General features: G+C 46.7%; 1 protein-coding gene across 3 annotated transcripts in view; it reads right to left on the bottom strand.

Moving 5' to 3' along the window:
* LOC109881294 (FSD1-like protein) overlaps positions 1–12,275 on the bottom strand; it is a 74,952-nt gene extending 62,677 nt beyond the window's left edge. For 2 of the 3 annotated variants that reach the window (XM_031803078.1, XM_031803077.1), the window contains exons 1-3: positions 11,655–12,275; positions 1,064–1,159; positions 721–852 (exon numbers count right to left, since the gene is read on the bottom strand). In XM_031803078.1, the coding sequence (XP_031658938.1) occupies positions 721–852; positions 1,064–1,159; positions 11,655–11,669 (243 nt within the window). In that variant the 5' untranslated portion in view covers positions 11,670–12,275. The remainder of the gene's footprint in view (positions 1–720; positions 853–1,063; positions 1,160–11,654) is intronic. The other variant, XM_031803079.1, reaches the window with a different exon arrangement.
* Between the last annotated feature and the right edge of the window lie 207 nt (positions 12,276–12,482).

Below are 12,482 nucleotides of genomic sequence, written 5' to 3'. Positions count from 1 at the left end.
CACACACACACCAGGGTTGATGCCAGATACACACGTCACAGGAGCCTCCCAGGTATTGCATTCACTACTGTACACATGAGACAAATCCTCTCAGTCTGTAGTAGGTCACAGGGACATGAGACAAATCCTCTCAGTCTGTAGTATGTCACAGGGACATGAGACAAGGCCTCTCAGTCTGTAGCATGTCACATGGACATGAGACAAATCCTCTCAGTCTGTAGTAGGTCACAGGGACATGAGACAAGTCCTCTCAGTCTGTAGTAGGTCACAGGAACATGAGACAAGTCCTCTGTCTGTAGTAGGTCACAGGGACATGAGACAAATCCTCTCAGTCTGTAGTATGTCACAGGGACATGAGACAAGTCCTCTCAGTCTGTAGTAGGTCACAGGGACATGAGACAGTAGTAGGCTGTCTGTTGATCCCTGTAGCTCCTAGGATTTACAGACCTATTCCTGTGTGTTGGGGTTTGGGTTAAGGTTGGGTTTAGGGTCAGGTACCTGTAGCTCGTGAGCCTTCTGGCCCCTTCCTGTTTGATGCTGTTGGGTTAGGGGTTAGGGGTTAGGGGTCAGGTACCTGTAGCTCGTGAGCCTTCTGGCCCCTTCCTGTTTGATGGTGTTGGGTTAAGGGTTAGGGGTCAGGTACCTGTAGTTCCTGTGTCTTCTTGGCCCCTTCCTGTTTGATGGTGTTGGATTAGGGGTTAGGGGTCAGGGGTCAGGTACCTGTATTTCCTGTGTCTTCTTGGCCCCTTCCTGTTTGATGGTGTTGATCATGCTCTCCTTCATCTCAACCAGGATGGTGAATAACCTGTCAAACTCCTCCTCCAGGTCGGACACCACCTGTGTGGAGTTCACCTGTCACAATCACACATATTGATTCATCTCTGCACCCAGAATCAATCTTTGCCTCACTACTCTATAGATTAACATTTCATATTTGATGATTTGATAGATTAATATGGTATATTTGGAAGTTAATGTACAAAATGGTGATTTCCCGGTTAATATTGCTTTATGTTGTGTTTAATGTAATTACATCCATTGTGAGTGTTATTATGTGTCTTACCTGGACACCGGCCAGAGAGTGACTAAGTGTTTCCATGAAGTTATGGAGGTCCTCATTTTTATTGGCCAACGTGGTTATTATCCTTTGTAGGGCCTCCTGAAAGACAATACATCAATACATTGAAAATCCGTCAATACATTGGCCTACTATTGTATTTCAGGCTAATCAATCACATGTTCAAATTGCTTGTCAGGTTTGTTTCCGTGTTAGAAGTTCACTCATGACCAGTTATAACCTCCCTCTATGTTCAGGACCCTGACTGACTGTCCTCTAGGTTGCTACCATACGGCTCCAGGGAGAAATGGGACTGTGACTTCCTTACCATCGGCAGAAGTGTCAGACAGTGAGAATCCACACAGCTTGCCGGTATAAGAACCTAGGTCTGGACCCCTCGTCCACTGTTTTGTCCATACAGATTTACCCAGCCAGGGCACCTTCAGCCACATAGCCAGGGAACCACCAGCCAACCAGCCAGGGCACCTCCAGCCAGGGCACCTCCAGCCAGGGCACCTCCAGCCAGGGCACCTCCAGCCAGGGCACCTCCAGCCAGGTCACCTCCAGCCAGGGCACCTCCAGCCAGGGCACCTCCAGCCAGGGCACATCCAGCCAGGGCACCTCCAGCCACACAGCCAGGGCACCTCCAGCCACACAGCCAGGGCACCTCCAGCCACACAGCCAGGGCACCTCCAGCCAACCAGCCAGGGCACCTCCAGCCACCCCAGCCAAGGCACCTCCAGCCAACCAGCCAGGGCACCTCCAGCCACACAGCCAGGGCACCTCCAGCCACACAGCCAGGGCACCTCCAGCCACACAGCCAGGGCACCTCCAGCCACACAGCCAGGGCACCTCCAGCCACACAGCCAGGGCACCTCCAGCCAACCAGCCAGGGCACCTCCAGCCTCACAGCCAGGGCACCTCCAGCCTCACAGCCAGGGCACCTCCAGCCACACAGCCAGGGCACCTCCAGCCACACAGCCAGGGCACCTCCAGCCACACAGCCAGGGCACCTCCAGCCAACCAGCCAGGGCACCTCCAGCCAACCAGCCAGGGCACCTCCAGCCAACCAGCCAGGGCACCTCCAGCCACACAGCCAGGGCACCTCCAGCCACACAGCCAGGGCACCTCCAGCCACACAGCCAGGGCACCTCCAGCCACACAGCCAGGGCACCTCCAGCCTCACAGCCAGGGCACCTCCAGCCTCACAGCCAGGGCACCTCCAGCCTCACAGCCAGGGCACCTCCAGCCAACCAGCCTGTATGGACAAAACAGTGGACGAGGGGTCCAGACCTAGGTTCTTATACCGGCTATTATACTACTTGATAATAAGTTACTCGTTGTCTTTTGCATCACACTAGTCTGGCCACTTTATTGGAATCCTGCTGTGTGGATTCTGACTGGGCACCTCCAGCCTCACAGCCAGGGCACCTCCAGCCTCACAGCCAGGGCACCTCCAGCCTCACAGCCAGGGCACCTCCAGCCGGGGCACCTCCAGCCTCCCAGCCAGGCCAGCTCCAGCCAGGCCACCTCCAGTCAGGGCACCTCCAGCCAGGCCACCTCCAGTCAGGGCACCTCCAGCCAGGCCACCTCCAGCCAGGCCACCTCCAGCCAGGCCACCTCCAGTCAGGGCACCTCCAGTCAGGGCACCTCCAGTCAGAGCACCTCCAGTCAGGGCACCTCCAGCCAGGCCACCTCCAGCCAGGCCACCTCCAGTCAGGGCACCTCCAGCCTGGGCACCTCCAGCCTGGGCACCTCCAGCCTGGGAACCTCCAGCCAGGGCACCCCCTGCCAGGGCATCTCCAGCCTCACAGCCAGGGCACCTCCAGGGCACCTCTAGCCTCCAGCCAGGGCACCTCCAGCCTCACAGCCAGGGCACCTCCAGCCTCCCAGCCAGGGCACCTCCAGCCAGGGCACCTCCAGCCAGGGCACCTCCAGCCAGGGCACCTCCAGCCTCCCAGCCAGGGCACCTCCAGCCAGGGCACCTCCAGCCAGGGCACCTCAAGGCTTCAGCAGCAGCGTTTCTGTACCGGCTGCCAGTGACAGATTCAGGATCAGCACATGCAGTTCCACTAGTCATTTAAAGCCCAGTGCTGTGTGTAGAGAGCTGACAAGCCTTCTGTTGAACTATGGCCACACATAGTCCAGGCTACACAAGATTTGTATAAATTTGGCCTAATTCTTCCTGTGTTTCTATAAAATGGAGTCATATTCAGTAACCCACATTATGATGAAATCACCCTAAAGGCTGGTTGTGAATGGCCTACATAACAAGTCATGCTGAAACCTCACAACTGCTCGACTCTCTACTTGGACTGCCTAGGGAATGGGAACCATGGTCGTTGTACTGTCTTCTATGTGGGTGGGTATCTGGCACCAACGCAGTGCCTGGGAACCGTAGTCTTTATATAGTGCACAGGGGTCAGGTTCATGGAAAAAGGACCCATGAGCACCAACGTGTGAGCATAAGGAGCATATCAAACTGGGTGTCAAATTAACGATTGAACGATACGAGTTTATATATATATTTTTTTGGGGGGGGGGATTAAGGCGTAGAGATATTTGTTTAACTGTGTTGCATCTTAAAAAGGGGACATTAAAAAATGGTCTTAGATTTCTGGTCAAACAGAAGGAAAATGAGTCTTAGAAATCCAAACATCACCAGAAAATAAATCAAAACAGCATGTTGAAGACCCCTGACATCAAAACACCATGTTGAAGACCCCTGACATCAAAACACCATGTTGAAGACCCCTGACATCAAAACACCATGTTGAAGACCCCTGACATCAAAACACCATGTTGAAGACCCCTGACATCAAAACACTATGTTGAAGACCCCTGACATCAAAACACCATGTTGAAGACCCCTGACATCAAAACACCATGTTGAAGACCCCTGACATCAAAACACTATGTTGAAGACCCCTGACATCAAAACACCATGTTGAAGACCCCTGACATCAAAACACCATGTTGAAGACCCCTGACATCAAAACACCATGTTGAAGACCCCTGACATCAAAACACCATGTTGAAGACCCCTGACATCAAAACACTATGTTGAAGACCCCTGACATCAAAACACCATGTTGAAGACCCCTGACATCAAAACACCATGTTGAAGACCCCTGACATCAAAACACCATGTTGAAGACCCCTGACATCAAAACACCATGTTGAAGACCCCTGACATCAAAACACCATGTTGAAGACCCCTGACATCAAAACACCATGTTGAAGACCCCTGACATCAAAACACCATGTTGAAGACCCCTGACATCAAAACACCATGTTGAAGACCCCTGACATCAAAACACCATGTTGAAGACCCCTGCCAACTAATATCAACACTTAGATTTCCATTTAAGAAACATTGCCTTGTAATTCTGTTACCAAAAACCCAGATACTGTATTTTTAAGATATTTTCTAACTTCTCTCCCTCAGGAGGGAGGAAAAAGTCCACAGAAGTAACAAGTAAAGCTAGACCTACCAATCAGTTAGTGTATTTACTAATATACATTTTTATTTATTAAAAGTCTTAATTCTGATACCAAATCGGTAACAGAATAACATACCAATCAGTAATGATATTACTGCAATTGAACTGGCTACAGTGGGAACTCATAGTGTCTCCTGTTACTGTCCTCCCTTCCACGGTACTGAAATCTACTGAACTGTACTGCTGTACTGAAATCTAGTACTGAACTGTACTACTGAACTACTGAACTGTACTACTGAACTGTACTACTGTACTACTGAACTGTACTACTGAACTACTGAACTGTACTACTGAACTGTACTACTGTACTGTACTACTGAACTGTACTACTGTACTACTGAACTGTACTACTGTACTACTGAACTGTACTACTGAACTACTGAACTGTACTACTGAACTACTGAACTGTACTACTGAACTGTACTACTGTACTGAACTGTACTACTGAACTGTACTACTGTACTACTGAACTGTACTACTGTACTACTGAACTGTACTACTGAACTGTACTACTGAACTACACTACTGAACTGTACTACTGAACTGTACTACTGTACTACTGAACTGTACTACTGTACTACTGAACTGTACTACTGTACTACTGAACTGTACTACTGTACTACTGTACTACTGAACTGTACTACTGTACTACTGAACTGTACTACTGAACTGTACTACTGTACTACTGAACTGTACTACTGTACTACTGTACTGAACTGTACTACTGTACTACTGAACTGTACTACTGTACTACTGAACTGTACTACTGTACTACTGAACTGTACTACTGTACTACTGAACTGTACTACTGTACTACTGAACTGTACTACTGTACTACTGAACTGTACTACTGTACTACTGTACTACTGTACTACTGTACTACTGAACTACTGTCCTCCCTTCCACGGTACTGAAATCAACTGAACTGTACTGAACTGTATTGAACTGTACTGTACTACTGTACTGTACTACTGTACTGAAATCTACTGAACTGTACTGAACTGAAATCTACTGAACTGTACTGAAATCTAGTGAACAGTTGCCATCACCTGCTCCAGAGTTCATGTCATGGAAAAAAGAAGGACTACGACACTAGTTATGGTTCCGTCTCCTTTATGACCCCACTCCTGTCATTGCATCAGTATACAGTCGTGGCCAAAAGTTTGGAGAATGACATAAATATAAATTTTCACAAAGTCTGCTGCCTCGGTTTGTATGATGGCAATTTGCATATACTCTAGAATATTATGAAGAGTGATCAGATGAATTGCAATTCATTACAAAGTACCTCTTTGCCATGCAAATGAACTGAAACCCCAAACCAGTACACCAATGGCAGCAGGCAGGTGAGTGCATCTGCACACACAGTGAGGCAAAGACTTTTGGAGGATGGCCTGGTGTTAAGAAGGGCAGCAAAGAAACGAAAGTCATTTTCTCTAATGAATCCCCTTTCTGATTGTTTGGGGCATCCAGAAAAAAGCTTGTCCGGAGAAGACAAGGTGAGCGCTACCATCAGTCCTGTGTCATGCCAACAGTAAAGCATGCTGAGACCATTCATATGTGGGGTTGGTTCTCAGCCAAGGGAGTGGGCTCTCACAATTTTGCCTAAGAACACAGCCATGAATAAAGAATGGTACCAACACATCCCCCGAGAGCAACTTCTCCCAACCATCCAGGAACAGTTTGGTGATGAACAATTTATTTTCCAACATGATGGAGCACCTTGCCATAAGGCAAAAGTAATAACTAAGTGGCTCGGGGAACAAAACATTGATATTTTGGGTCCATGGCCAGGAAACTCCTCAGACCTTAATCCCATTGAGAATTTGTGGTCAATCCTCAAGAGGCGGGTGGACATACAAAACCCCACAAATTCTGACAAACTCCAAGCATTGATTATGAAAGAATGGGCTGCCATCAGTGTGGCCCAGAAGTTAATTGACAGCATGCCAGGGCGGATTGCAGAGGTCTTGAAAAAGAAGGGTCAAAACTGCAAATATTCTGTTTGCATCAACTTCATGTAATTGTCAATAAAAGCCTTTGACACTTATGAAATGCTTGTAATTATACTTCAGCAGCGAACTTTGTGGAAATTAATATTTGTGTCTATCTGAAAACCTTTGGCCACGACTGTAAACTGTCAATGTTGCCTATCTGAAAGAACTGCAATGGAAATAAGCCTTAGGGGTCTAAATGAATCTAAATGTTCATTTGTATTTCATTGTGGTCATTGTATTTCATTGTGGTCATTGTATTTCATTGTGGTCATTGTATTTATTCCATTGTGGTCATTGTATTTCATTGTGGTCATTGTGGTCATTGTATTTCATTGTGGTCATTGTATTTATTCCATTGTGGTCATTGTATTTCATTGTGGTCATTGTATTTCATTGTGGTCATTGTGGTCATTGTATTTCATTGTGGTCATTGTATTTCATTGTGGTCATTGTGGTCATTGTATTTCATTGTGGTCATTGTGGTCATTGTATTTCATTGTGGTCATTGTGGTCATTGTATTTCATTGTGGTCATTGTGGTCATTGTATTTCATTGTGGTCATTGTATTTCATGGTGGTCATTGTGGTCATTGTGGTCATTGTGGTCATTGTGGTCATTGTATTTCATTGTGGTCATTGTATTTCATTGTGGTCATTGTATTTCATTGTGGTCATTGTATTTCATTGTGGTCATTGTGGTCATTGTATTTCATTGTGGTCATTGTATTTCATTGTGGTCATTGTATTTCATTGTGGTCATTGTGGTCATTGTATTTCATTGTGGTCATTGTATTTCATTGTGGTCATTGTGGTCATTGTATTTCATTGTGGTCATTGTGACGCATCATATTATTATGGGCGCCAGGAAACTCTCTGAAAACATAAACCTTTAGGGCTTTATTATGTATTCATTACATTCTGTGTATGTTAGCTAATATGGTCAATGTATACTACATGTTAATGGAGCCCACAGTACATGGTCAGCCTATAGACAGTCTAAGATACCCACACACACCAATGTATACTACATGTTAATTATTGCTGAAGGATGGTCATTGAGGGGCATTTGGGATGTGTAATCTCCAGCCCTATGTTTGGGCATTTTGTATCTGTATGTTATGTCATGTGTGAGTTCCCGGTGGGACCGAGCAAGTGAGATAGCGACTGTGCAACTGAGCAACAGGACATGATTAGGCAGATTTGAGGATCAGGCTTCACTTCTATTTAAAACTGCTGCATGACACTAGGGACAGAGTATTAGTATATATGATTATACATAACCCTACCGGGTCGTTCCATAACCCTACCGGGTCGTTCCATAACCCTACCGGGTCGTTCCATAATCCTACCGGGTCGTTACTTAACTCTACCGGGTCGCTCCATAATCCTACCGGGTCGTTCCATAACCCTGCCGGGTCGCTCCATAATCCTACCGGGTCGTTCCATAACCCTGCCGGGTCACTCCATAATCCTACCGGGTCGTTCCTCAACCCTACCGGGTCGTTCCATAACCTTACCGGGTCGTTCCATAACCCTACCGGGTCGTTCCATGACCCTACCGGGTCGTTCCATAACCCTACCGGGTCGCTCCACCTCAAAAAGCAAAAGAAAGCACTGACACCCACCATCTCAGATTATTCTGAAATCGGTTCTGTAGTTAATAAAAGATATGAGTAGCATTCTGATCTCTGAGAAATTAAGCAAATTGATTGCACCAAGATTGACAATTTCAATTGATAGGATTCAGATCATATTCAATATTAGTACACAACATCTGATTTGGACCAAACTTCTGCCTACCAATGAGTAAGACAAGAAGAAACCCAAGAAACGGTAAAAAGACACCTACGGACGCCCCACACCAATCCCACACCACCCCACACCACACCACCCCACACCACCCCGCACCACCACACACCGCACCAATCCCACACCACACCACACCACCCCGCCCCGCACCACCCCACCCCACCCCGCCCCACCCCACACCGCACCACCCCACCCCACACCCCACACCACCCCGCACCACCCCACACCACACCACCCCGCACCACCCCACACCAATCCCACACCACCCCACACCACCCCGCACCACCCCACACCAATCCCACCCCACACCACCCTGCACCACCCCACACCAATCCCACACCACCCCACCCCACCCCGCACCACCCCACACCAATCCCACACCACCCCACCCCGCACCATCCCACCCCGCACCGCACCACCCCGCACCACCCCACCCCGCACCAATCCCACACCACACCAATCCCACACCAATCCCACCCCGCACCACCCCACACCAATCCCACCCCACCCCACACCAATCCCACCCCACCCCACACCAATCCCACCCCACCCCACACCACACCAATCCCACCTCACACTCTCTCTCTGGTGTGACCTCGCTCTCTCTCTCTAACAGTTATAATAGACCTGTACCACGGTGTGACCTCTCTCTAACAGTTATTATAGACCTGTACCACCGTGTGACCTCTCTCTCTAACAGTTATAATAGACCTGTACCACCGTGTGACCTCTCTCTCTCTCTCTCTCTCTCTCTAACAGTTATTATAGACCTGTACCATCGCGTGACCTCTCTCTCTCTCTAACAGTTATAATAGACCTGTACCACGGTGTGACCTCTCTCTCCCTCTCTCTGGTGTGACCTCTCTCTCTCTCTAACAGTTATAATAGACCTGTACCACGGTGTGACCTCTCTCTCTCTCTCTCCCTCTCTCTGGTGTGACCTCTCTCTCTAACAGTTATAATAGACCTGTACCACCGTGTGACCTCTCTCTCTCTAACAGTTATAATAGACCTGTACCACAGTGTGACCTCTCTCTCTCTCTCTCTCTCAGGTGTAATCTCTCTCTCTGGTGTGACCTCTCTCTCTAACAGTTATAATAGACCTGTACCACGGTGTGACCTCTCTCTCTCTCTCTGGTGTGACCTCTCTCTCTAACAGTTATAATAGACCTGTACCACGGTGTGACCTCTCTCTCCAACAGTTATAGACCTGTACCACTGGTGTGACCTCTCTCTCTAACAGTTATAGACCTGTACCACTGGTGTGACCTCTCTCTCTCTCTCTCTCTCTCTGGTGTGACCTCTCTCTCTCTCTCTGGTGTGACCTCTCTCTCTCTCTAACAGTTATAATAGACCTGTACCACGGTGTGACCTCTCTCTCTAACAGTTATAATAGACCTGTACCACCGTGTGACCTCTCTCTCTAACAGTTATAATAGACCTGTACCACCGTGTGACCTCTCTCTCTAACAGTTATTATAGACCTGTACCACGGTGTGACCTCTCTAACAGTTATAACAGACCTGTACCACAGTGTGACCTCTCTCTCTCTCTCTGGTGTGACCTCTCTAACAGTTATAATAGACCTGTACCACGGTGTCACCTCTCTCTAACAGTTATAATAGACCTGTACCACTGGTGTGACCTCTCTCTCTAACAGCAATAATAGACCTGTACCACGGTGTGACCTCTCTCTCTCTCTAACAGTTATAATAGACCTGTACCACAGTGTGACCTCTCTCTCTCTCTCTCTCTAACAGTTGTATAGGACCTGTACCACTGGTGTGACCTCTCTATCTCTCCCTCTCTGGTGTGATCTCTCTCTCTCTCTAACAGTTATAATAGACCTGTACCATGATGTGACCTTCTCTCTCTCTAACAGTTATAATAGACCTGTACCACTGTGTGACCTCTCTCTCTAACAGTTATAATAGACCTGTACCACTGTGTGACCTCTCTCTCTAACAGTTATAATAGACCTGTACCACGGTGTGACCTCTCTCTCTCTCTAACAGTTATAATAGACCTGTACCACAGTGTGACCTCTTTCTCTAACAGTTATAATAGACCTGTACCACGGTGTGACCTCTCTCTCTCTGGTGTGACCTCTCTCTCTCTCTCTCTAAGTTATAATAGACCTGTACCATGGTGTGACCTCTCTCTCTCTCTGGTGTGATCTCTCTCTCTCTCTAACAGTTATAATAGACCTGTACCACTGGTGTGACCTCTCTCTCTCTCTCTCTCTCTCTCTCTGGTGTGACCTCTCTCTCTCTCCAACAGTTATAATAGACCTGTACCACGGTGTGACCTCTCTCTCTCTAACAGTTATAATAGACCTGTACCACGGTGTGACCTCTCTCCCTCCCTCTGACTGAGTAATAGACTTAGAAGAAGCTTAGATTGACAACACGTGTTCAAGACTAAACCGTCCTTTTACTCTTCTCCCTCCCTTTATCCAGTACAAAAAGAGGACAGAGGCACATTATCCTCTTTTGATACTCACACCCTAGTTACACTGATAACAAACAATGCCAAAAGATAAGCTCCTCTGGTTGCTATACAGTCCCTTGACAACAGACTTGAAACAAATTGTTGCATTTCAAAACAAATCGGATGCTTCTTTTCAGGGTGATGAATATGACCATGTTCCGAGATGGATGACAAAACCATGAGAACTTGACCACTACAATTAGCTTTTTGTTGTTGTTGGTCATCACGTTGATGTTTTGTTGGTTAGTTGTTGCAATAACAGACTGTCTGATGTACACGCAGGCAAATAAACAATTATCCTATAGTAAAGACAGATCTGCTGTGACTGTCAAACTCTCAAAGCCATACTACTAGCAATTAGGAAGTGAATCACTTTACAGATGTGCACCTGTGTGCAATCATATTCTATCTCAACATCAATGTGTCAAATCATTGAAAGGGTATAGAGTTGTCCTAGGAAATATACGAATTGAACCACCAGCCTTTGAACGAATACAGAGAAGAAGTAAACGGCTCGAAAGAGACATAGTAGCCTTTCAGAAGATATCTAGTTTCCAGGTCGACAGATTCTTCACAAGCAGGTAACAGAGCTCATGTGAAAATGTGTCCACCCCTGAAAAGCCGCTGAACGCATATTGATGATTCACATTGACAAAATAATGTTGAACTAATGTTGGAGATCGTTTCGACCGTCCAGAGACACACAACTATCACGTTGAATAACCCCGCTGCTTCCAAGCTGGATACAATGTCGCCGATCAGAATCGATATCAGTTCATGATACACCGGGTGTACTTACTTTTTGAGAGTCCATACCGCGGACCGAAACACAACCGGAATCAAATCCAATGCATAGGCAGGCAGGCACGCCACGCTTTCTCCAAAGAAGAAGATTATCCCACTGGATGGTGGTCAGAGTTTAGTGTACATGCGCAATAGTTTGTTAACCCCCATCCTCATAAATGAGTCGAGCTTGATAACAACTGTAGAGTCATTGTGCCCTCCACTGGCCTGAAGATGACTTGCAGAGATGTCCAAGTCCACTTCCAAGTCCAGGCACGAGGATCAGGATTTTGCATATGGATCACTCTACTCTCAGGGATTTCCACAAAGTCTCGCGATAATGGTCAGTTGCTGTGGTTACGTCTGTTTTTTACATACAAACTATTTACATTGCCAGGAATCCTAAACAAACTCATCTTAATCATGAAACAAGTTTTAGTTGCCTTGTTGTTTTTCTTTTAGTTAAAGTAGTGCCATATTGTTTAAATTCATTTATAAAGTGAAAAAAGTTAGGTTTTGAAATAGTTGAATAAGACCATTTACATTTGTGAATATGAAATGTACCTAATATTATTAAATCAAATCAAATTGTATTTGTCACATGCGCTGAATACAACAGGTACAGTGAAATGCCTTACAGTGAAATGCCTTACAGTGAAATGCCTTACAGTGAAATGCCTTACAGTGAAATGCCTTACAGTGAAATGCCTTACACCTTACAGTGAAATGCCTTACAGTGAAATGCCTTACAGTGAAATGCCTTACACCTTACAGTGAAATGCCTTACAGTGAAATGCCTTACAGTGAAATGCCTTACGCCTTACAGTGAAATGCCTTACAGTGA

The sequence above is a fragment of the Oncorhynchus kisutch genome, linkage group LG23, assembly GCF_002021735.2.
Source record: "Oncorhynchus kisutch isolate 150728-3 linkage group LG23, Okis_V2, whole genome shotgun sequence".
NCBI classification, from domain to species: domain Eukaryota; kingdom Metazoa; phylum Chordata; class Actinopteri; order Salmoniformes; family Salmonidae; genus Oncorhynchus; species Oncorhynchus kisutch.
Note: the sequence above shows the minus strand (reverse complement) of the source record. Positions and strands in the feature narration are given on the sequence as shown.